At 35.3% G+C, this 25,793-nt stretch overlaps 1 protein-coding gene across 1 annotated transcript in view; it reads right to left on the reverse strand.

The window, feature by feature from the left end:
* LOC149772709 (uncharacterized) overlaps window positions 1–25,793 on the reverse strand; it is a 117,478-nt gene that overhangs the window by 64,797 nt on the left and 26,888 nt on the right. The window contains exons 4-11 of the mRNA XM_089947459.1: window positions 22,244–22,336; window positions 9,359–9,542; window positions 8,659–8,757; window positions 7,842–7,957; window positions 6,890–7,111; window positions 3,726–3,835; window positions 2,916–3,062; window positions 1,920–1,979 (exon numbers count right to left, since the gene is read on the reverse strand). Of these exons, the coding sequence (XP_089803585.1) occupies window positions 1,920–1,979; window positions 2,916–3,062; window positions 3,726–3,835; window positions 6,890–7,111; window positions 7,842–7,957; window positions 8,659–8,757; window positions 9,359–9,542; window positions 22,244–22,336 (1,031 nt within the window). The remainder of the gene's footprint in view (window positions 1–1,919; window positions 1,980–2,915; window positions 3,063–3,725; window positions 3,836–6,889; window positions 7,112–7,841; window positions 7,958–8,658; window positions 8,758–9,358; window positions 9,543–22,243; window positions 22,337–25,793) is intronic.

Genomic DNA, 25,793 nt, shown 5'->3' on the forward strand with positions numbered 1-25,793 from the left:
AACTTGAAAACAATCTATAATAAATCTAATAGCATTGCATTATATGATTCAAGTCGGAAATGCCTAAAATCCAGAATAAATATTATAATAAAACAATTTTATCCTAGGAAAAATATAATTTTACAATTCACATACCTTTACAGCTGGAGATATTGCGCCGTAAAAGTGGACTGCGCACTAACAAGACTTTTCGTAAGGTGAATCTATCATGAGTCCATAAGTACACTGCCTGTGTGGCAATGCACTTGCTGTTCGCTCAATGTATATAGGTTTTCCCATCTTAAGCACTTTGCTCGTGCACCATGGAGTGAATCGAACTCACAACATCCAAACAATGTACGATATAGATAAACCACCCACAGATAACGTGTATACATAAACGAAACCCGAGTACATTTTATTCTAAATATACGTAAACAATAAATATACTCAATTCCGTGACACAAAAAGGATAAAAAAATTTGCTTTTTGTTTTTTGTTTTTAAAATTCCTCATTAGGCGTGGATCTAATGGGCACCGCACCATTCACGTCGTTCTTTCCTAGTACCTGCTATACTGTATCTTGTATAACCCCTACCACGCATGCTAACGAATATGTGTACACATCTTTTCAGCACTGAGACATATGTCATAAATAGTACAAATCACGCCCTGGCCCATTACCCTTTCATTATTGCTTGTCACTATTATGTAGTTGTGTGTGATAGCCAACTACACAATAATAATATGTATTGTGTATTGGCAAAAAATATAATCAATCTTCACCCTTCATTTATGTGTGTGTGTGTGTGTGTGTGTGTGTGGTGTGTGATTTGGATTCCTAACGTAGCTTTAGAGTTGTTTTAGTCATATCGCTACTTTATAACGATGTCTAGCATTGGGGCATCATTCTGCAGACACGTAGCATGATGTCCCATCCAGTCTCATTATCCCGACACCACGTCGACCAATCCTAACACTAACCTCTTGTTAATGGGCGCCTAGCGAGGCCGCTGTTAGTACAAGTTTTATAAGTCTTGGGTATGACTCGACTGGGGTTCCAACCCACGACCTCCCGCATCCGAGGCGGACGCTATAACCACTAGGCTACTGGAACGTCCCTTGATTTATGATGTAAAATATGTACAATGTATAATATGAAATATTACACGAACGGTAACGGACATGTACCACACCTTTCCTTTTACACCTTGATTTATGATGTATAGTGAAAGGTGTGGTGCATGTCCGTTACCGTTCGTGTAATATTTCATATTTAATTGTGCGTCTTGCATAAATTTTGTTGTTGTAATCAACTCTAATTCTGAGAGGACATAACTAACAACTACATGGAAGAATTACCCATTTTCAGATGTATCGCCAAGTTAAAGTAGGTGTAAAATTATAAATAAAAATTACAAGATTTGTTTGCTATTTGAAGCACCCCATTATCTATTTATGAATTATACGTATTTTAACTATATTTTTTGGAGAAATTATATCGGAAAAACATTTTATCAAGGCTACTAACTTTCGCCGTTACGTAATATCTATTCATTTTTCATAGATTTACTGTTCAGGGAACTGCTAGTGAAATCAATCTGATTATCTAAAATACGCATTGGCTGATATAACAGTTCACGAAAACTAAAAACATGCACAGAATGTAGGATATGTGTATTGTCCATTTAATCGTTAAATTCGTGCTGTTACTTTCAAAATGTATACCAAGGTCAAGGAATTTGCATTAATGCTGAGTCATGATCAGTGATTATATTCACTGGCAATTTCCAGATGTGCAGAAAACATTAAATGCTGCCTCATCGCATTCAGCTAATTGTCTTGTGTTTTTAAAAATATTTTGTCTTGGCAAAGTTGAGTGACATAAGGAAACCGCTGATTAAATGTCGACAATATAGAATGCATATGGAATACATTACGCAGGGTAGCTCATCAAAGACAGATGGTTGCAGTAAATCATTTACTACATCTGCAAATGCCTGTAAAAGAAAGAAAAAAACTTACATATTTGCTGACCGTTATTATAATAGACATATAGGTATACAGGAACGCAAATTTTAGAAAACATTTTAAAACAAAAAACTAGATAAATCAATCTCCTTTATCATTTCAAGCAACAAGGATTTGCCAAAGACAATCATTCTGATAGAAGTACATATTTCTATGCTGCTCTTCAGGCCCGGCCCTAGGGCAAGGCGAAGGAGGCAACCGCCTTGGGCCCCGCGCTTTCAGGCAATACAAGAATTTTGCTTGGGTCCCCGCGCTCATCGCCTGCTACCTTGGGCGCATCATGCTGCCTTGGGCCCCGCACATCCTAGGCCTAGGGCCAAGCCTGCTTTATACGAAAAACAATTGAAAGTGACATAATAGTTAAATTGAATTCCGTTTCATATATTTTTGTAATAATTTATTTAGTATGTTCTCACCATTTGACAAGGAAAGCCATCTATAGAAAGTTTTAGGATACTGATGGAACGAGATATCTTGCTATCAGTACGACAAAGTTAAAGCATATAGAACATTAAAAGCAAACTATTTATTTTCTTTTCAATCCAGAAAACTGCAGAACAAACGCAAGCACTAACTATCTAACAGTTGTCAAAATAGCAGGAGGGTTTCTAAATAAATGAAAAGAGCTGGAATGCTGACAGTCTTTAGTACCGTACATAACATAGAAAAGTCTGCAAGTCAGTTCTTTTGAGGTCTATGCAATTTGTCTAGACCGTATGGATTTAGTTTGTGAAGATGAATGGAGATGAGTATATGTGTTGACTGTTTATGAGTATAATTAATCCGATTTATGTTACACTGGTGCACACACACACACACACACACACACACACACACACATACATACATACATACACATGTTTCCTCTAGAGGATTTATAAATCGAAAAGAAATAAAACCCTTACCTCAACTGTCTCATTTACATACGAGGAAGAGTTGGTTAATTCATCCACATAATCACTAAAAGCCTGGTCTTTGCCGCAAAGGCGTTCGAAGGGAAATATTTCCTGATGCAGGCAGCTTAACTTCAAACTTGGACCAAGAGTCAGGCACTTTAATAGAAATGACAAGGGACAATATATTATCTACGATCAAATGTTTTGGCGACAATTATCGGCACAAAAGAGTGCATTTCCACAAATCTTTTAACTATCTAAGAACTGACAAGGCAAGACAACATCTCGAAGTTATTTCGCTGTCATGACTGACTCCAAACCACCTTCAGTGGATGAAGGGAGATTATGCCAGTTGTGCAGTTTTTGAGGCCGCTGTCTATGCCCCTCTATTCACAATAAAACAGTGCAATAGAGGTGGCTGTTGAAAATAAAATCTGTGTAAGAGAACATGGTGTTGTTGTTATTAAGAAGTAACTGTAATGAGAGTTTTGATACAGGCTTAAACATCACGGCCAATAACTAAATTAATGTACGTTCGCTTTTTGAATTGGTGATTGGGGCCTAGGTACATGTATGAAGAAGGTATCTTGAATACAGAATGGACTCAAACTGTATGAAACGGACACAGTTACACCTATGGCTAAATGGAGGTCTAAAATGGAGGTCTACTTATAATTTTCTTGTCACAAGTATAACCGCCATAAAGCCTTTCTTAAAGCTTAATTTGAATTAGCATTTTAGCAGAAAGCAAAAGCAGATGGTTTTTGTAATACAGAAAACATATTAGAAGAAGATACAGTTGTGGAAAATAATGTTTACCCTTTGAAATATTTCAGTTGGCGACTTTAGGGACCGATCAGGTACGTACATTGAACTGGAAGAATTTCCACCACGATCAAGCGTTGGTAAAACTATTGCGGTAGAACCTCCTGCAATGCCATGAATCGTGAGACTAGAAGAAATATCGTTGAAAATCGTAATATGTGGAGTAGCATTTTGCAACAATGTGGCGCTTCCTGTGATAGCACTTGATTGTGACAATTGCGTCGCTACGTTTGTACCGATGGAGCCGTTTGCTAAGGGTGTTAACAGCGATTTATTTGAAACTAGCGCTGGGCGCAGCGCAGAGGTGGTTACGCTGAAATTTGAGCTTGAATCGCGATCTTCATATGCCGTGACGTAATCAGAATAAGGGAAGCTATTTGAATTGGTGTTTGTCGTCAACTGTGTGTCGTTTGCACCATTGTTTGCGTTGAAAATAGAAGAAAGGTTATGGGGCGATAACAATGTTCCTACTGTAGTTAATATGATGCTATCTTGTGTGATAAATTCTGTAGCTTTATTGATAATATTCGCAGCTTTAAGGATCATGGTCAGAGATGTGGGTTTAGTTGTCATTGTCGTCCGTTTAGTTCCACCGTAAACATGTACATTACGATTGGTGGGATTACTTCCGTCCGATGATTGGCCAATGTCACCAGGAATTTGGCTGTTTTGCGAGCATATGCTAGTCTGGCTTATTTGATGGTTACATGAGTAGAAAACGCCATTGCGAGCGCTGCCTGCGGAAAAATCAGCGTCTGGGAAAAAGCTCCTACCAAGGTTATTGCCGCTGAAAGATGAGGCTGAGAGTATGCCAGTATCGGAAGAATTGCTTGAGGTGTCTGTAATAACGAAATGCATCATTTAGCGATTTGAGTTAAAAACTATGAAGATTGTATCTATTTCAATGCTTTATACAAAACTATTTAAATTTATAAGAAGAAAGAAGAGAAGACTTTCCAGAAGAACAGTATCAGAAGGAATACAGTGAAAACATGTATTATTCTTTTGAATACAGGAATAATGTAATGTAATGTAAATACAATACTAATCTTTCATACGACTGAAAACAATGCGAGACATAAGCCGGTCAAATAATAGCAACAACTACTATCAGACATTTTCACTGCTGAAACATTCAATCTATAGATTATTGTAGAGCTTAATTATTGTTCTATAAAGAAAGAAAATAACTGGGAGGAGAAACGTTGGTTTATATTAGGTAGTTTCCTCCGATTTAAAATGGCACAGCATGATGAATAATACATGCCCTTGCTTGCATTATGCAACACAGTAAAAGGTAATATCAAGCATGCTATGAAAAGCACATGAAGACGCTTGCATTAAATCTTGGATAATTCTGTGTATGGAAAGTTAAAAAAATTACCTCTCAGAATGAAATTTTCACCGGCTTCCTTGAACATATCTAGGTATTCATTTCATTTCTCACTTTTGCGTATGTATGTATGTATGTATGTAGGTATGTATATATGTATGTATGTATGTGTGAATGTGTGTATGAATGTATGTAATTATGTATGTATGTATGTATGAATGTGTGTGTATGAATGTATGTATGTATATATGTATGTGTGTGTGAATGTGTGTATGAATGTATGTAATTATGTATGCATGTATGTATGTATGTATGTATGTATGAATGTGTGTGTATGTATGTATGTATGTATGAATGAGTGTGTGCGTGTGCGTGCGTGCATGCATGTATGTATGAATGTGTGTGTATGAATGTATGTATGCATGTTTGTATGTATGTATGTATGTATATATGTATGTATGTATGAATGTGTGTGTGTACGTGTGTGCGTGCATGCGTGCGTGCATGTATGTATGTATGCATGAATGTGTGTGTATGAATGTATGTATGTATGAATGTGTGTGCGTGCGTGCGTGTATGTATGTATGTATGTGTGTGTGTGCATGTATGTATGTATGCATGCATGTGTGTGTATGCATGCATGCATGCATGTATGTATGTATGTATGTATGAATGTGTGTGTATGTATGTACGAATGTATGTGTGTGCATGTATGTATGTATGTATATATGTATGTATGTATGAATGTGTGTGTATGAATGTATGTATGTATGTATGTATGTGTGTATGTTTGAATGTGTGTGCGTGCGTGCGTGCGTGGATGCATGCATGTATGTATGTATGTATGCATGCATGCATGCATGCATGTATGTATGTATGTGTGAGTATGTATGTATGTATGTATGTGTATGTATGTATGTATGTATGTATGAATGTATGTGTATGTATGTGTGTGTGTGTGTGTGTGTGTGTGTGTGTATGTATGTATGTATGTATGTATGTATGTATGGTTGTCTATGTTCGTGTTTGTGGCTCTGTGTGCGCGAGCGCGCGTGCATGTGTGTACATGTGAGTGCATGCATGTGAATGCAGTGTTCATTATTCTTGTCGCCGGAAATTAAGTGTCCAGTTTTAAAAAAATAGAAAAAAGGAATATCACGAAACGGTGAACACCTTTAAAGGTAAGTATATTGCAAACATTTTTTAGAAGGGTACGTGTGTGTGTGTGTGTGTGTGTGTGTGTGTGTTAGATTTGGATTTTTAACGTAGCTTTGGCAATTTTTCAGTCATATTGCTATGACGTCTGCAGTGTGGCAGTTTATAGTGATGTCTAGCACTGGAGCATCATGCCGCAGACATGTAGGATGATGTTCCACCCAGTCACATTATCCTGATACCAGGCCGACCAGTCCTGACACGAACCTCTTAATGCTGAGCGCCTAGCGAGGTAGATGTTAGTACCAGTTTTAAATAAGTCTTTCTTATGACTCGGCAGGGGTTCGAACCCGCAACTTGCCGCATCCGAGGCGGACGCTCTAACCACTAGGCCATCGGAGCGATTCGAAGGATACGTATCTTGCATTCAGTGTTTCATTAGAATATATAGGTCAATATACTTTTTAACTTGAATCAGACGCAATAATGTAAAATCCAGCAAATCACCAACGTTTCTATAAAATATCAATAGTGAAATCTATAATTTCCTTTCGGTTAGAAAATACGGATAATAAAAATATTTAAGTGACACATATACCTGCAATAATAACAAGTACTTATTTAGTATTTAAAGTGTAAATATGAACAATGAAACATAATTTTTTTTTACCAGCATGCAAAGTTGGAGCAACCATTGCCTGGGTCACAGTGGACGAAAATGTAGATAACTTTAACGTGGAAACGGAAGGTGACGTGACAATCGAAGATGTTTCATCAGAAATGAACGATGACGTGATGCTCGACAGAGAAGTCCTTGTGCTACTTGATGAAGTTGTGGTGACGGTTTTTGTGTTCTCTGTAGACGATACCGTTGGGGCAGTTGTCGACACAACTGACGAGGTTGATGAAAGTGACAGAACTGTTACGCTTTTTTATTTAAATAATATTTTGAAGTCGATTATATATATATATATATATATATATATATATATATATATATATATATATATATATATATATATATATATATATATATATATATATATATAAAGATAGCCAAACTTTCTGTTAACGTGTTAATTGTGCTTCACAGAAGTTGTATACTAAGCACACATCACTCAAAAATAACTGGTATGCACGTTTATTTCAAAATCTCACCTTTCGTCACCGTTATTATATTTTGATACAAAATATACGTTTTCAATGCTAATCTAAAATTAAATATTTTGATAATAATATATTTAAACGTCTAACACGTAGCCGTAACTATCTATGGATAATCATGCAAGCATGCCATGCAAGGACACACCTTGGTCATGCGCACAGTCGTATCATAAGATATTAATGCAACATGCATACATTGTGTTCAGATCATCATTTCATGCAGCTAAGATCAAACCTGTTTATCAGGATACGCAGCAAATAAATCACCTTTTCAATTACCATAGATGTATGTACATGGATCCTTGTAATGGTTTGTTTTAAATTCTTATATATGATGTAATTGCATTGTTTAAAAATGTTGCCATTCATTAACCACATGCAAACTATTCATGACAACCTCTGGAATATATATGGCAAGTAACTCAGAAGCTATTACTCCACCCCACCCCCCCATTTACCTTCAAAGAAAGCTAACTCGCATATGAAGCCTTTTTTCTTGTTACAGTCGTCTCTCTTTGGCAGAATTAGACCTCCACTTGACACGGAGACTGCTCCACACGCGGCATCTGGGCCACTATAGACAAGTAGATGCTACTCTGACTGAGACGGTAATTTTTATTTCAAAAAAAAAAAAAGAGATTCACTAAGTCACTTAAGATTTAAATAAAAATAGGTTTTGGCAAAGATAAGTTGGACACAGCTGGATAATACACATGTTTGAAGATCTTGGGAGACTTGTATACGCCTATGATAAAAAGCAAATAACTAATTATTTTCATTTACCTGTATTACCAAAGACACTCCATTTATATACCTCAGTTAAACTAATTGTCTCATTCATCACAAATTTCAAGCGTTTATTACCCTGGTTTTTGTGTGTGTGGCTAACAGTGATTTCTGTTTCGAAATCTTGAATAACTTATACGATGGCTTTTTTATGAAGTACGCTTTATTTAGTAAAACAATGGCCCGATTAGCTCTGCTTTAAACGTATTGGTGAAACTCCATTCCCCCTCCAAATTTGGTCAAAGTTAAACATAAAGGTAACCGACTGGATTGGGAAGATTGTATTTTTCCTCATTTGTCATAGACGATATTGAGAACTCATTTTTCAGTTTTGGAATGGGTTTAAATTTTAATACTGAAATCATCGCCACAATCTCAATGTTGACAAATGAAAGCGATGTGCTTGACATAGACACTTGTATTATAAGACGGAGATATTTACCATCGGTAGAAAAGTGTGACTGCATCAAATAGAGAATAATTGCGTACCCTACTGTAGCGTTGACGAAGGATACCGTGTCGCCATCCAGCCATGTAAAGTTACGAAGGGTCGTGTTGTACCGCATACCAATCCAGTGTTCAGTCAGACTATAATAGATTTACAATATAAAAATATAAGCTAGTATACTCGATAAAAAAGGTTACATATAGGATGCATTAAGGTTAGATCAGAAGTATATAGTACAATTTTCTTGTACTTTGTGGCACACAGATATTCAAAATCCAATTACATCATGTCCGTACATATTTAACTGCGAGGACAGATTTTTTTTTGTAACCATTTCAAGCATTACCGAAGAAGATTATACTCGTAAAAGTTTCAGCGTTCACTATCATTTAGTAAGCTGTAATATCTTATCACACGTAAATAAAATGTAATTTAGTTTTTAGAGGAAAAATGAATTGCAGACCAAAACCCCAATAAAATGCTTCACAATTCTTACTAGGAACTTGATTACTTAGATGAAGAGACATAAGCGCTTAATATCTACCTTGACTTCTTGATTTATACTTGACGAGCATTTCTACAGTTACATGATTCTCCATTGAAGCACTGCCACATTTGAATTACATGGATGTTAAATTAAGAGAAGCGTATTCTAACAAAAGACAAATCAGCAAATAGTTAAATTTTCTTGTCAGAAGAATATAATGTCCTTATATGAAGTACTGAATTATAATAACGTACTTCAGATGGCTAACAAGGAATGGACTTCTTGTCAGTGGGTTGTCGTGGTCGTTGTATACGGCCAGGTCAGCTTGTAGGGCCTTACAATGAAGTCTTGCGTCACTCCACGTGGAATCAGGCCATCCCGCCATCACTTTATAACATAAACCTTGGGATTGTACCCACTTCTCTTCCGTTGGACAAGCTGCAAATTGTGCACATAACATGGTGAAGACGCTACAACAGACACGTGATGGGAATCTACATAATGTATAGCTTCCTGCACTAAATAACCATTTTTACATTTCATAATAAGATACTGAACTATATGAGTGGGGACAAGTGACGAGGCCACAGTGGTAATGCCACTTTTATTGCCAAAGTGGAGATATCTCTTTTTGGAAAAGCCTCCTTTTCCCATTTACAAAAATGTTATTGAAACGCGTATGTCCATATTTTAGTTTCTTCTTCTTCTTCTTCTCTCTCTCTCTCTCTCTCTCTCTCTCTCTCTCAGGATGACGGTAAACACCCATGAAATGCATAAAAGCAATCTACAAACGGCAAAAGGTAAACTTAAAGTATTTAAAACGTTTTTGTAATTAGTTTTCCATTTTACTCGTGCATACTGTCAGACACTAAACTTACATGACGTGTTCGATAGACTGTGTCACCCCCACAGTCTGATACACCTATTAATCTCTGCGACAAAAGGTACACAGGTGGAGGAAAACTCTTGCTTAATTAAAGTAATTAAATTCAGCAACGTTTTTACCTCATATCGCAATCACAATCACGGTTGAAAATGACGGAGAAACCAGGTTTAATTAGTGTTGATTGTAAATGGAAGTTTAGTGATAATCGAAATTTTATGTGCAACGTCTCTTACCAAACTAGATTGCAAGCTGACAAGGGAACAAAATCGTATTTGATTGAAAGAAGAAACAAATTAAAAACACAATTCCTGGCAAGTAAATGAGTAACAATAAAAATGTTTGTTTTCATAATTTCTTCCCTATCCTACCTACCTGCGTTTCTATCTTTCTATTTGATTGTTTTTCTGTATTACATGCGTTACCAGGGGATATAACTCAAGTTAAATTTGTGAGAGAAACAGGTGTCTAATACACATGCCTAATGATTTTAGTCTACTTAAGTCTAGCTTTGTCATTAACAATAATGCATTCAAGTAGCTCCTACATACATACGTTATTACTCCTCAAGGCAAGAAAGATCCATATTTTATCTCATTTCTAAACCACGACGTATCCCCTTTCTTGTTGATACTACTGTGTAAAGGGGTACCAGCCTCTTCTATGGATTGCCATGGCTACGCCAACGTACTTGTTAAACTGTCTTGTAGTTTGTATTACTCTAATTTTATTCTGTGTTTGCTTGCCTGCTTGTCTGTAGTTATGCCAGAATGTTGATCCCTATGTATTACTTCCTTCTAACCTGTATGTTTGCTTCGTTCGTCTGTCCGTCTATCTGTCTGTTTTTCTCTCATGTAATTTTGCGTCTCCTTACGAAAATAAATGGCATTTACTTAGTCGTTTCACCTGAATAAATGTGAACCAAATACTATTTTGCCCACAGCACGTCCATTAAAAATATTCTAACACTAATGTGTCCATCACTAGATCATACATAATCTATGCACCCCCGCACCACGAAGAAAATAAATATTCCAAGTAGCAGCAGGGACGACCATTTTTTAAGACGCGGAATAAAGAAAATTTGATTCAACTTTTTTTCTTCTTATTATTACTCTTCTGATTGTAGTATGTATATCTTTGTCACGGGCCATTGACCATTTGCCTTTAACTCCTAACATTTAACCTTCACCCATAAACCGTGACCTTTACCATAGGTCACTGACCCTCAGCTTTTATGAAAAACACTATGGCACCTGGGCAACTAGCTTTTATTTTTAATTGTTATAACAGCAAAACTCTGGGCGCTGGTATTCAAAACTGTACGACTCTTGGATCGCGTACGGTCTGGCCAATACAGAGTAACTTGACATTTGGCCTTCACTCTAGGCCACTGTGGTTCAAAATAGCTGTTATAATAATTACAAATAAAACTGGGTCCCAAAAATGGGTATTATAACAAAAATTCCTGGGCCACGGGTCAGAAATTGTAGCTTTAGTAGCTAGCGACCAACTGTCACCAGCCTTCAAAGAGTTGTGAAAAGAAAACTTCCCGGGATGCTGACTTGCAAAATAATCCTTTTAACAACAAAGCTCTAACCCAGAGATCGGCAAAACATTTATCATAATATCAAGGCCCTCCACAAACCAAGATCATTGAATCCCTAATTTTATTAACTTCAAAATCACCATGGAGACAAATTAGCTATGAAAAATGTTTACAAAATGCTCACCTTACCACCCAACGCCTTTCCCCTTGTGGATAGACGTAAAAAGTAACAACTTACCCACAGGGAATAGGCCACAATTCTTTGGAGATCTTTCTCTTAGTTACTGCTTTTGAAATGTTATGCTTCATTTTTACAATCACTAGATTCTGTATAATGCTACAACCTACTTCAGTAGCATAATTTTCGCATCGACTAGATTATTTTAAATATTTTTCGACACATGTTAGCATAAAGTGTTTTCTTTCATTTAAGTTGTTGTTGCAGCATTTTGCTTATTTCTGCAGAGGTAGTTTAGCTGCATTTTTGCGGCTAGTGTTATATAGTAATATGATATTAAATTATATATTACAATTATTTTCAGGAAAATCCTGGTTTTGAACTATATAATCTGGCTTACAAGTCTCACACATATAGCGATTGTTCCATCTATCTCAGTTGTTAATACCATAATTGTGTGCCTATATGCAAATTAATGTTCAAATTTTCTTTATGTAGTGAATACATCACATATTTTCCAGCGGTAGATAGCTGAAATGAATAACTTTCCTTCACTAATAATATCTACAGCGATATTATATTTTCAAATTACGCCTGGGTTGGAAAAGTAGAAACTCAAAAAGGAAATGATATACATCATGCCTTTCAAATAATAATAACTAGGAAAAAAATGCAGTTTGATGAAGAAAACAAATTTTATAACTTGGAGTTCAATGAATTACTGGAAGAAGAAAATACTGTTTTATAAATTTATCGTGTGCCTGGCCAGTGACATTTATTTTGTAAACAGCATAATACATGCCAATATTTCCTATATTCCGATCATTATTAGTAGTAAAAATGTTTATTTCAACTGAGTTAAAGACATAATCTTGATTATAACCTTAGAAACTCAAAAAAACCCAGAAATTTCCTATCAGTCGACAGAGTATTTTCAGAGAATGGTAATTGCGACCAGGGTGAAGGGGTATATAATCGCGTTTACATTGGGATAATAAATTCTTGCTTTAACATCTTAAGCAGAATATGTCTTATTGTTGTATTCAGTGTTTAATCCGGTTGGATTTATTTATTTAAATTATTACAAAGTGCTCAAAAATATTCTTGGACTATAACATTTATTTGGAATAATAGTGAATTCAGACAATGACATTTTTGGTTATATTATTGTAATACATCAAAAGGCTGTTAGCACATAGCTACACTCCAGGCCATTGACACATTAGCACATTCGAGACTACATGCACATCAACACATTTGATATTTGAATTTGATTGGATAGCAGTGGAATTCCATTTGAACTTCATATAGCTGAAGTTACGATAGAACATTTAGGACATTTTGAGATTTAATTAACAATTCTGTATTTTTCTTAAAATAATTTCTCACTGTAACAATATTGAACATTCTTTCACTCACTCAGACAAAATATTATATAAAGGAAAGATTCAATCGAGTTGTTAAGGCTAGAAACTGGAAGATGTTACTTAATATAAAAACCCCAAAATATGTAGAGATATCACAAACACTTTGTGTAGAAAAGTAAATCAAATCATGGGTCTACAGACATGTCGCCTATTGAAGAAATCAAGACAAATGCACTAAATGCCTATGGAACGCCAAAATATACAATTAGTGAGTAGGTCAAGATCTCAGATTAAAACTTTCTAATATTTCCGAGGAGACTTTCAGTAATCAAAGAGGTACTTCAAGGAGACCCTGTATCATATATATGTTAAAAGACTTAAAGGGAGATAATACTAAGGAATATTTACGAGGAGGAGTTATCTCTATGTAACATTCAAGACCATGTTTTTACGACTGATAACATTTGATAAAGTAAAATCAAAAACGAATGGCTAAAAATACGTCCTGGTAGAATGGAAAAGGTATACCAAATCTTTTAGTAGCTTGAAGGCTGGAAATCGGAAGAGAATATCTCACTAAGACGTGCCTATCGAACTAGTCTTTGATTTCAATCTCATTCGAGGAATCATAAAATAGATTCAGATTATACTTTAAAATTGATTTTGGTATTCATGTATAAAAATGTATATTATATAAATGGAACCAACTGTATATTATGTGTGCTTTAATAGTAAGCCTATTCATAGACTGGAACATCAGAATACTAAGTACATATGATGTAAGGATTGTGCAGATAAAATTAAATCTGAATATCATTTTAATAGAGTAAATAGCATATCAGAGAACCGAATCAACAGTAAATTACTTGTGAATGCAGATAATATGTAATAAAAAGCTTAATGTTTAGTCACATAAAGATAGATTTCACAATAATTTATTGCTTGAAAGAAATAAAAAATTCAAGCTGGATAATAAACTTACGAGAATTGCTTAAGCTTTACCGTACTATAAAGCAGATACGTTAGACATTTTGGTTCAGCAAAAGTCCAACTAGATTTACCAGTTCAACTCGTAACAAATAAACAGCTGAAGATGGAGTACATCATTATAGTTTTTTAAAAATTGGTATTGTAGAGCACCAACGCCATAATGAACAAAACATCAAACAGAAAGTAACGTTGAAGAACGTTTCGATATGCTAGATATAAAGTTTTATCATGAAATAAGTTCAGATGCGCATTTGTTTTACAGACAAATTATTTAAATTATTTGTTCATAAATCCAACACCAGGTACGTCATATAGAAATGTATCTGATTCGATTATACAAATCACAGATAAAAAGATAAAATAAAAAAATTACCATCTTTATGTACAAAACAAATGAAAATAAATGTTTTTGTCTGCAGTAAAATCGGTTTGAAATCTCTCTAAGGATCATCTATATAGACAAAAATCTAATTGATATGTGTAAAATTGTCCTTAAAATGTTTACATAATATACCAGAAAGTGATTACAAAACCAAATAAGTAAATAAAGCAAAATAAAAACTAATAAAGATCACTTAGGCGAACGCAAAAAGAAAGAGGTTCGATCACCGGCCGAGTCATACCAAAGACTTACAAGATGATCCTAACAGTTAAATTCCGTTTGGCTCTATACAGACACGTATAGCTACTTCTATTCTCTGCATTCACATCGCCACCAGCAATACCTGTCCGATAAGGATTGGACTATATTACATTTTGATGAACATGTCAGGCGATGCATGCGCACTGCTCAGACGGAGATGCTTATTATTCCAATATATAAAAAATCAGCCTTGTATACAATTTTGTTTTTAACTTTAATATACGGGCTGTAACTAGATACTGATTTAAATTTTATGTCAGATAATAGATAAATAATAAATATTTTATTACGAAGCAAATGTAAATAAAGAAATTGTACACAGAAAAGACTGTGGAAAATTAAAATAAGCAAACATATTATTTAGAAGAAAGGAATATTTTATATTTTGAAGTATTAACATTTACTATCATGAAATAGCAGGAGATGAAGTAATAATCGGCGAATCAGTTACAAATGCTTTAGCATTCACAGGAAGTAATTTCTGTTTGAGTCGTTTGATTCTCGTGGATTTGATGCAGAAAGAATAAGACAAGATAAAATGCTTGAATTGCGCAAATAAATGAATTATACGAAATCAGAGCAAATATACTTGATTACATGAAGAACAATAAGGCTTGGTTAGTCAGTATTTAAATAATTTGGAACACTTCTTTTATTTACATTCTTCGACTAATCCCAGTACAAGTTATCACTTTATAATATAATAAAAACATTTTGCGACCTGACTTGGCGACTTTTGCCAACCTTCGGATGAACCTGTAACTGATGAACACCGTTTTGTTGAAAATGTAACGAATACTAGTGCGTTGTATTGGCTATGACTGTCTTTGAAAAGTGGAGAGAGAGAGAGAGAGAGAGAGAGAGAGAGAGAGAGAGAGAGAGAGAGAGAGAGAGAGTCTATAAGTTTTTGATATCCGTGTGTGTGTGTGTGAGTCTATAAGTTTTTGATATCCGTGTGTGTGTGTGTGTGTGTGTGTGTGTGTGATTTGGAATTTTAACGTAGCTTTAACAGTTTTTCAGTTATGATGCTATGATGTCTGCAGTGTGACAGTTCATAGCGATGTCTAACACTGGGGCATCATGCCGCAGACATGTAGCATGATGTCCCACCTAGTCACATTATCCTGACACTAACTTCTTAATGCTGAACGCCAAGTGTTACTACCATTTTTATAAGTCTTTGGTTTGACTCGGCCGGGGATCGAACCATCAAACTCCCCCATTCGAGGCGGAGGCTCTAACCACTAGACCACCGGAGCGGTTGTATGTATGTATGTATGTATGTATGTATATATGAATGAATATCTTGTTTATCAACATTCCTACCCGTTTCGTTGGATATTATGTTTGAATGTAAAGGAGTCTATAAGCACTCCTACCCTTTTGTAATATCATATATTTGTGTGAGGGTAGAAGATCGACTTGGCACAGTCCAGACGGAAAACATCACAACCGGATTGACTATGTCTCGGTTAGGGAGTGCTTCCTGCTTAGCCTTAACATTTCTTTCCAGGAGTTGACATAGGAAGCAACTATGGCTTGCTCATGATGACTATCAGACGTCGTCTGAGAAAGGCCATGAAGTCAAGACAGGTTATGATAAGGTTTGAAATTGAAAAACTTAAAGATCCAAGCGTGGTACAGGTATTTGAAACATCAATAGGTAGCAAATTTGCACCATTCATATTCTTGGTGCTAAAGAATTAAACCTTGATCACCACCTTCAACACGACAGCAATAGGCACAGCGAGCTCGATCTTTGGCAAGCATCATAGGGTAAAGAAACCCTAGGTGACAGTAGATGTCCTCGACCTCTGTGATGTGAGGAGAACACTGAGGAGAAAGCGATGAGACATTGAAGGAGCAGAAAAATACAAGGAGATATAAGTCTAAAAAAGCATCAAGCAGAATAACAGTAACAATGCATTGCAATCGGTGAAAGATCTGACAAAAGACACAGGGGAACGTTACCACGATCCAGGACTAGGCTTGGTAAGAGTCTCACAGAATATCAAAAAATTCTTAGCAGATGAACAGACAAAAGACTTCGGGAGACCAATCTGTACTTAACTTTCCACTGACTACAACTGCTAACCACCTAGAGGCAGCAGTAAACGCACTAAAGAAAGGGAAGTCAGTTGGAGTACACAATATACCATCAGAACTTGTTCAAGCAGGAGGAACCTCAATGGTAGATGTCCCCACAACAATCTGCGGCAAAATCAGGCAAACAGGAGATTGGCCAACACCATGGACCCAGTCTCTGATCAGCACTCTTACTAAGAAAGGGAATACACATCTATTGCCTGAACAACCGAAAAATCAGCCTCATCAGTCACCCAAACAAGAGTATGCTTAAAATAATCCTCAGTAGAATGACACCCAAAACAGAGCACATCATTGCTGAAAAAAGACAGATTTCAGATCACCCGACCTGTCCATAGTACTTTTACAGGGAACACTGAGAAGAAAGAGAAAACAAGACAGACATAAAAAAAGATATGAAGATAACATCAGAGAGTGGAAGGCATTGACTATGCAAAGTCCCAGAGAGCAGTGGAGAACAGGGCAAAATGGAGAGTGATTTTCGCAAAGTCAGCAGTGTGCCCCTACGACCAGCCAGGCTACGGGAGATAAAAAAATGAAAACATTATAGCCTGTGTATACACATTCCAACCTTTTCGTTATATATAACGTGCGTGTGTGTTGTTATGTATATTAAAATGTGTGTTTGTGATAGTATGTAAACATTATGACATTATATTTGCCGTAGGCCTCTATTTGTATGAAGGTAAGTATAGAATTTGTATAAACAATGCTACCCTCTTCGTTGGATATTATATTTGTATATATGTAAGCACAGCGTGTATATCAAAATTCCTACCTTTGTGCGATATTATATTATGTTCGTGTAAGGTATAAGGGCGTATCGTGTGTATAAACAGTCCTGCCAATGTTTGATAGTATGTTTGTTTGAGAGTGTGTGTCTATTTCAGCCCCTATCTATATGCATTCTGCCACCTTCTTGTGTGATAGTGTCTTTCTGTGTTTTATAAGTATAATAATGTGTATATAATCACTCTTACCCTTTTCGTTGGATAGTGGGTGCGTGTGTTTGGATAGTTATACAAAAGATTGGGTATCTTGATAAACCGTTTCCATGTTAAATAATTTATCGATCCGTATGGAACACGTATTATTCTAATTATAGTCCAGCAGAGAACATACACTATCCAACACACACCCCTACTATCCAACGAACAATGGGTAGGAGGGTTTTTATAGAAACTATACATATAAAACACACAAGCGTACTATCACCCACTAGAGGGTTGCGTTTAGATACAAATTACAACAGTACCATTCATGTAAGGCTCTATAAAGGTTTCTAACATGAAACTGGTCTATCACGCACTACAATTTTACATTACATTACATTTCTCGTTTTGCTCTAAAATGCTTCATAATGTTATATTCCCGTTTGGCTCAATAAATTTGTCCCCGTGATACTATCCCCATGTTAAACCTCTGGATAAGATTAACATATGACATTCGGTGCGTATCTATTGTGGTGCATATTGAGGGAAAACTTCAACAATGCTAGCATGTAACCCGACTCGAGGTCAGCCACTTCAAACAATGCTAGCATGTAACCCGACTCGAGGTCAGCCACTTCAAACAATGGTAGCATTTAACCTCAACGTTAAACCTATGGACACTTTTAGCATAGGATTTCAAATCTGGCTCTATGCATTTCCATGTAAACTATGGGCTAATGTTGGCTCAGTGGTGTCATTTCCATGTAAACCTATGGGCTAATGTTGGCTCAATAGAGTCATTTCCATGTAACCCTGTGGGGTAATACCAATTCCCCTTTGGTTCTATTTAGACACATATAACTGCTAATTATTCCAAGAAACCATTTAAGACTAATCAAATCTTCTATATGAATGCGGGTCAGTATCTAGATTAACACAAATATGGACGTCTAATGCAAGATGAAAATCAAACACAATGTATTTCCAGGCACTATAGTCTTGTCATCAACAACGAATACTTAACCTTTACTTAAAAGCTTTCGAAAAATTAATATGATCAATTGCAAGAATCTTTCCTTCCATAACTACTTAATAATTGATATGTTTCTGATTTAATTGTATCAAATAGTTAACGACAAGGTAAGGTCATTTTATTTCTGTCATTATTCATTTCTTTTTAAATTTGTTTCTATTATTTCTTTTTGTTCTGTGTATTCAAAATTTCCTCTTAATCGCTTCGCCTTTTTACCAATTCGTCAATACTTACTAGTACCACACGGATATTATTAACAATTTTTTTTATCTGTTTATACTTTACTATCTGCTAAAGAGTTTTTACTATGCCATTTTTGTCATCATTGAGAGTTCGTAAGGCTTGATCTTTATTCGAACACTATATGCTAGCAAATCAGATAAGAGACCGAATATATATATATATATATATATATATATATATATATATATATATATATATATATATATATATATATATATATATATATACATACATACATACATACATACATACATACATACATACATATATATATATATATATATATATATATATATATATATATATATATATATATATATATATATATATATATATATATATATATATATATATATATATATATATATATACACACACACACACACACACACACACACATTAAAAGTAACATGGCATTTAAAGTGTTGGTTTAAAGCAAATTGATATGCCAATACCATTAGGATATCAAATTGTGATCCGCCCATGGCGCAATAATAATATATAAATATTCTTTCAACCGCAGGCCTATAGATCAATGATGAATTTCTACTCATTCATTAATCATATATGACATGTGAAAATAACGATAAAAAGTATTAATAGTCCTGTTTTCTAAATTAAATAAAATAGGTACATAATTTCATCGGAATCCTTTTGTTTTTTCCATTCCCCTCTCGTGCGTAAATGACAAAATAAGCACAAATCTGGAGTGAGAGAAAATCATATTGCGCTGGACGAAAACATTAAAACTGAACTTGTACCAAGTAACCTACAGTAATCTGGTTCGTCATAACGGTATGTTCACGCTTTCCTTGGGATCTATATACAATGTTCATAAAATCAATGATACATAGTTGCAATCGTCAGTGACTCTATGCCTACCTATTAAATTTGTCGGTTACGAGGCACACATACGGTACTGAGTTTTAATCCTTTGTTGTTGTTTCTTAAACCTATTATAATGTTCTAAAAATCGATTTTTAATTGTCAAATATAAAAATGTCTAAATTGTCGCCCCCCCCCCCTCTTTGGATTATCGTAGCTAGATACGGGCGAAATCCATGAAAATACGATAGATACAGGCGAAAATCCATGAAAATAGGAGCGTTGGGGATTTTTGCTTGCGTCACAGGACGATGTCTCTGGACCTATGAATGATCAAGCCGTTCAAAGGAAGAGAGAGAGAGAGAGAGAGAGAGAGAGAGAGAGAGAGAGAGAGAGAGAATTGTATATTAATTAAAGCAGAATAATGACTGAGATGAACTGTCAATATATTAAAATATCTTAATTACCACTTGTTGGTTCGTCATTTCACTTAGTTTCTATTCCACGCTAATTTCCATGCGCCAGTACGTGAATGCCTTACAGCTGAGGTCAAGTGTATAAGAAGCTAACCGTGTTTGTAATGCACTACTTTCTTCATAAAAACTATATTTCATGTTTAAATCATGAGTATATCTTTTATTAATTTAATAAATGTGAATAAAAATAGACACTGAAAAAGAAAACAATCAACTTATCAGTTTGCATATGTGATTGTCAACAAGTAGAAAAATCGTAGAACAACATTTTGTAGCGGACACACTCGCAGTGATGTGAGGAGTTCAATCACTCGGTCAATACACAGTTACCAGGAGCATATCTAACTCATTCAAAGTGCAAATATGTGTATTTGTATGTGATATAAATAAATATATGTACAGTATGTATTCTGTATCAATGATAGACCACTCGTATGAATTTTTCATATAAAGGAAACTTGGTAAGCCTCGCTTTCTTTTAATGAAAGTTTATACATCTCGTGGTATATCATCTTAATATATATATATATATATATATATATATATATATATATATATATATATATATATATATATATATATATATATATATATATATATATATATATATATATATATATCCTTCATTGTTAAGTCCGTTGCTATCTGTAATGAAATTATACGTCCATCCTCCTCCTCCTTCTTCTTATTCTTCTCGGATGCGGGAGGTCGCGGGTTTGAACCCCGGCCGAGTCATAACAAAGACTTATAAAAAAGGTACTAGCAGCTTCCTCGCGAGGCGTTCAGCGTTGAGAGGTTAGTTTAAGAACGGGTCGGCCTGGTGTCAGGGTAATGTGACTGGGTGAGACATCATGTTACATGTCTGCGACATGATGCCCTGGTGCTAGACGTCACTGTAAACTGCCACACTGCAACATCGTACCGATGAATGAATTGTTTTCAAAGCTACGTTAAAATTCAATTCACACACACACACACACACACACACACACACACACACACCATTTGTCTAGTACATATAGATAATTTCCTCTGATATCCGCACGACATTTTCCCTTTCTATTCAATGATGGATCACTGGGCCATCGATATCTTTTATATTCTTCTTATTTGCATATCTCCGGCCATGATGAGGTTGTATACTCAAATTATTACTAAATGAATAAAACTGAATCAGATCCATTTTTATTGTTTTTGATTAACTGCTTCAACATACTGTAACGGTACTAAGCATTCAAACAAAGCTTATCTTGCCTGAAAGTTTTCATGAAACCTGAATATTGAATCTACTAATAATTTTGGTATGCTTTCATCTATTAAATGCCAGTAACGTGGTTCAAATCCCCATGTTGCCATCGTACTGCCGAGTTAAATTGATATTGTCAAGAATCAACATTATAAGGTTCCCATTAACTATTGACTGAATCATCACTATCAAATTATAAATTACAACTGCAAAGAGTACTTTATAATTGCATTTAATAAAAGACTATAAGTAGTATATATATACTACCTTGGCAAAAGGTCAGTGAGAATGTGTGGTGAGTGTGTTATCAAACGCCTTGGCAAAAGGTCAATGATCCGATCCTGATGTATATTAAAGGGAATTTCCATGATTTGCCAGATTTTATTGAGTTAGACGATCCATATTGGCAATACTACAACTGTTATTCATTTATCGTGGGAATCAATGTAAATTTAATGTATTGAGACTCGAGCCCCTAAGCTGCGTCTATTTAAAACACACATACGTATGTATGTATGTATGTATGTATGTATGTATGTATGTATGTATGTATGGATGGATGGATGGATGGATGGATGGATGGATGCATACATGCATGCATGCACGTATGTATATATGGTGATCTTTCCAACAAACAATAATTTATGAATTTGAAATTTCAGACTTACCCGTTGCTCGCATCTTGCAGATGTATGGATGAGGTTCAGAACAGTTTCTTGGAATCCAATATCCACTTTTGTCTACGGTCGCACAGCCGTGCACTATGTGAGAAAGAAGTTGATGAAATATGCTCAGCTCATCAAAACTGACTCAGAAATTTGGTAAATTGATCAAGAGCGAATTAGGAAAAAAGTTAAAAAATGAAAACGAAAATCCAGTGAACACATAAACTGCAAAACAAGTTCGGTTAATTCTTATAACTAAAATCTCCTTGTCCTTGGGTAAGCTGCTTCGGCCTTCATATAACCAGACATCTGTTATAAGTGATGCGCCAGTGCTAGACATCACTTTAAACTGACACACTGCATGCATCGAAGCGATATGACCGAACAATTGTTTAAGCTACGTTAAACACACACACACACACACACACACACACACACACACACACACACACTGTTTTGGAGCTGTATAGAACAAAGCCGCAGAAATTAATCTGAAGTCAATACCATATGACATTGATAACAATACTGATCCAAAGAATATTGCATAAATTTAGAAGTGTAAACGTTAGCAAGGAGTCAACTGAATATTGGAGTTATTAAGTATTGTAAGACCTAGTACACATAACAATTAATTAGTTATTACTTAAACTAAAATGTCACAAATAGAAGGTGGGATACTATACAGGCACGAAATGTTGATTATGACACTGAAATATACTGGAGTTCGCTCAAACAGTAGCATCATGTACGAATATATTAGTAGCTGAATATTTTTGTGCCGTACCATATTAATCAATAATGATGTATGTCTGAATAGGTACTGACATCAAGAATATTTAAGGGTGTTCCCGACTGCTCCGGAAAACAAAGGGATTATTTCTTCTTTAAATACTGTACAAAAATAAAAGATCCAATTCACGTCACTCGTCAAGCTATGTACAAAGGCTCTGGTCCTGGTTGCATTAATTTTCTCAACATGTTTCTCTCAAAACGAGATTTTGCATAATATTGGTTGCAAAACTTCTGACAATATTGCGATTTTTATTAAATGTGGAAACAGAAGAATGGATGAAAACTACCCCACAAAATTGTATAATCATATACCTTGTGTTTTGTTTTTCTTAAAAGGTTTGAGGAATAAAAATATGAAAGAAATCCTGATGATATCCGCAGAAATATAACAGGTCCTTTTCTGGAGAATCCTGAATATTTGGATCTTGTATTAATTCTTGATTACTGCTATTGATTACTGCTAAATTTTCAGTGAAAAAGTATTGTTCCAAACCATGTAATAATAACGATATATCAAAATCTCAATTAAGGAATTAAAATTTCACATGTTTAGAAAACATGGAGCCTGATAATTTTACTTAGCACTAACAGTTGAAGTTGCAACTATGCATGTGCTAATACTGAATTTGTAAATCGGTACCAACTACGCTTATTGTAAAACTGACTAATAGTTGTTGCAACGTTTTTAAATGGACGGAAACTACACTCTTTGTAATACTGACATCTGAGTGAACGATGATGGTTGCTTCAGCCTATGTGTTCGTTGCAATACTCACATCTAAGTTAAAACTAATGATTCTTACTGTGTTTGCACATCATTTGCTACTGTGTTCATTGTAATACTAACAGTTGAGCTAATACTAATGGTTGTAACATTGCTTGTAAATCGGCAGCAACCAAACTGGTTGTAATACTGATAGTTGACTGAACACTAATGGTTGTCACAGTGACTGTAAATCGATAGGACCTCCGGTGGTTGTAATACTAATAGCTGGATGAACAATAGCGGTTGTTACGGAGTAAATAGACAACAACTGATGGTTTCAAAGGCGTAAATAGACGGCAACTGTGGTTTTTACGGTGCAAATCGACATCAACTGGTGGTTGTTAGGACGTCAATCCACAACAGCTGGTGGTTGTTAGGGCGTAAATCGACAGCAACTGCACTCTTTTTAAGACTAACAGTTAAGTGACACTAATGTTTGTTAGAGCGATTGTAAATCGATAGCATGCATGATTGTTGTAAAACTAACAGTTGAATGACCGCTGATGATTGTTACAGTGATTGTGAGGACAAAGACCATCAAAGCATCGGGGAAGAATACATTTTAAGAATCTCAATTTGACAAATAAAATTTTAGACGTCTATTGAAACTGTGACCTGATCATTGCTTAAATTGATGATTTTCGCTTGCTTGTATTTCCTAGAGCAATAAATGTATTCTGTTCATACTTGCGATGAATACCTATTAGCAAAGTCCATTTATACTGAGATACATTTATTCGCCCTCTTGTCCTTGGTGTCAAAGGCACAATCATGGAAGATCTGCGTTTAGGTTTTGGAAAAGTTGTTTTTCTTTCCTTAATTTTTCTAAGCACTTCGATGGATTGTTTTCAAGATCGGTTCGCGTCATCATAAAGCAAACATTATTCAATTTACAATATGGTCGCTTGACATTCTGGCCTTGGGGTCACATAAACAATGTTTAGAGCGCTGATTTGACAGTTAGTTTGACATGCTGGACATTGCGTCTTCTTGCATTGGTTCCGTGCATAAATATTATAATGAGAAAATAAATGGACAGTAATTTTCGTTTTGTTGCGATGGTGTTGTGATGTGATATGGAATAGACATGAGCTTTCGATAGTTCGCCAAACAGGATAAAGTAAAATTAAAGATCTTTTCAGATTAAGGATTAGGTCTTTCGTCCACCAAAACGGATACAGCGGGGTTTTATTCCAACATATATGCATATCCGGAGAACTATGAAGGCACATAATTCTGTAGTATTTTCTGGGAAACCAAGTAACTTCGGTACTAAATGAGTACACTTTTTCATAAAATCTGAGAGCACATAGATGGCAATATTTTCCAAACAATATCCTGTAATATATAGGCAGCTAATCGATCCTACATGTTTGTCTCTGCAGTAATATCATGTCTATTTCATATGCAATTTCCCTGCTAAAGGCAGGTATGTCTTTGTTCTGCATTCGTGAATATCTCTGATAGAGGGGAATGCCTTATTTAATTAGCTATTAATACTCTTTAAAGCAAGTTATGAGCACGAGCTGGAAACCATAAAAGTATCAAGACTTGCACCCTTTGTTATCATCTGGTCATTCTCCTGAAGCGTGATGCCGAATATGACGAACCTCTTTTCAATTGGTGTAGATAAATTTCAGGTTGACCCAACCCTTTTACTCCTATGTAGGGGGAGGGTGTAGCAAGCTGGATACGAAACTTTTTTTAAATTATAATAAATTCATCGTCTTAAAAACATCGTAAAATCCTGATCACTCTCAGTATGAAGGTATCAATATATAATGAACACAGGATAGAGGTATGAAGGTATCAGTATATAATTAACACAGGATAGAAGTATGAAGGTATCAGTATATAATGAACACAGGATAGAAGTATGAAGGTATCAGTATATAATGAACACAGGACAAAAGTATGAAGGTATCAGCATATAATGAACACAGGATAGAAGTATGAAGGTATCAGTATAATGAACACAGGATAGAAATATGAAGG

The sequence above is a fragment of the Sinohyriopsis cumingii genome, unplaced genomic scaffold (assembly GCF_028554795.1).
Source record: "Sinohyriopsis cumingii isolate HCF-2022 unplaced genomic scaffold, ASM2855479v2 utg001237l, whole genome shotgun sequence".
In the NCBI taxonomy this organism is placed as follows: Eukaryota; Metazoa; Mollusca; class Bivalvia; order Unionida; family Unionidae; genus Sinohyriopsis; species Sinohyriopsis cumingii.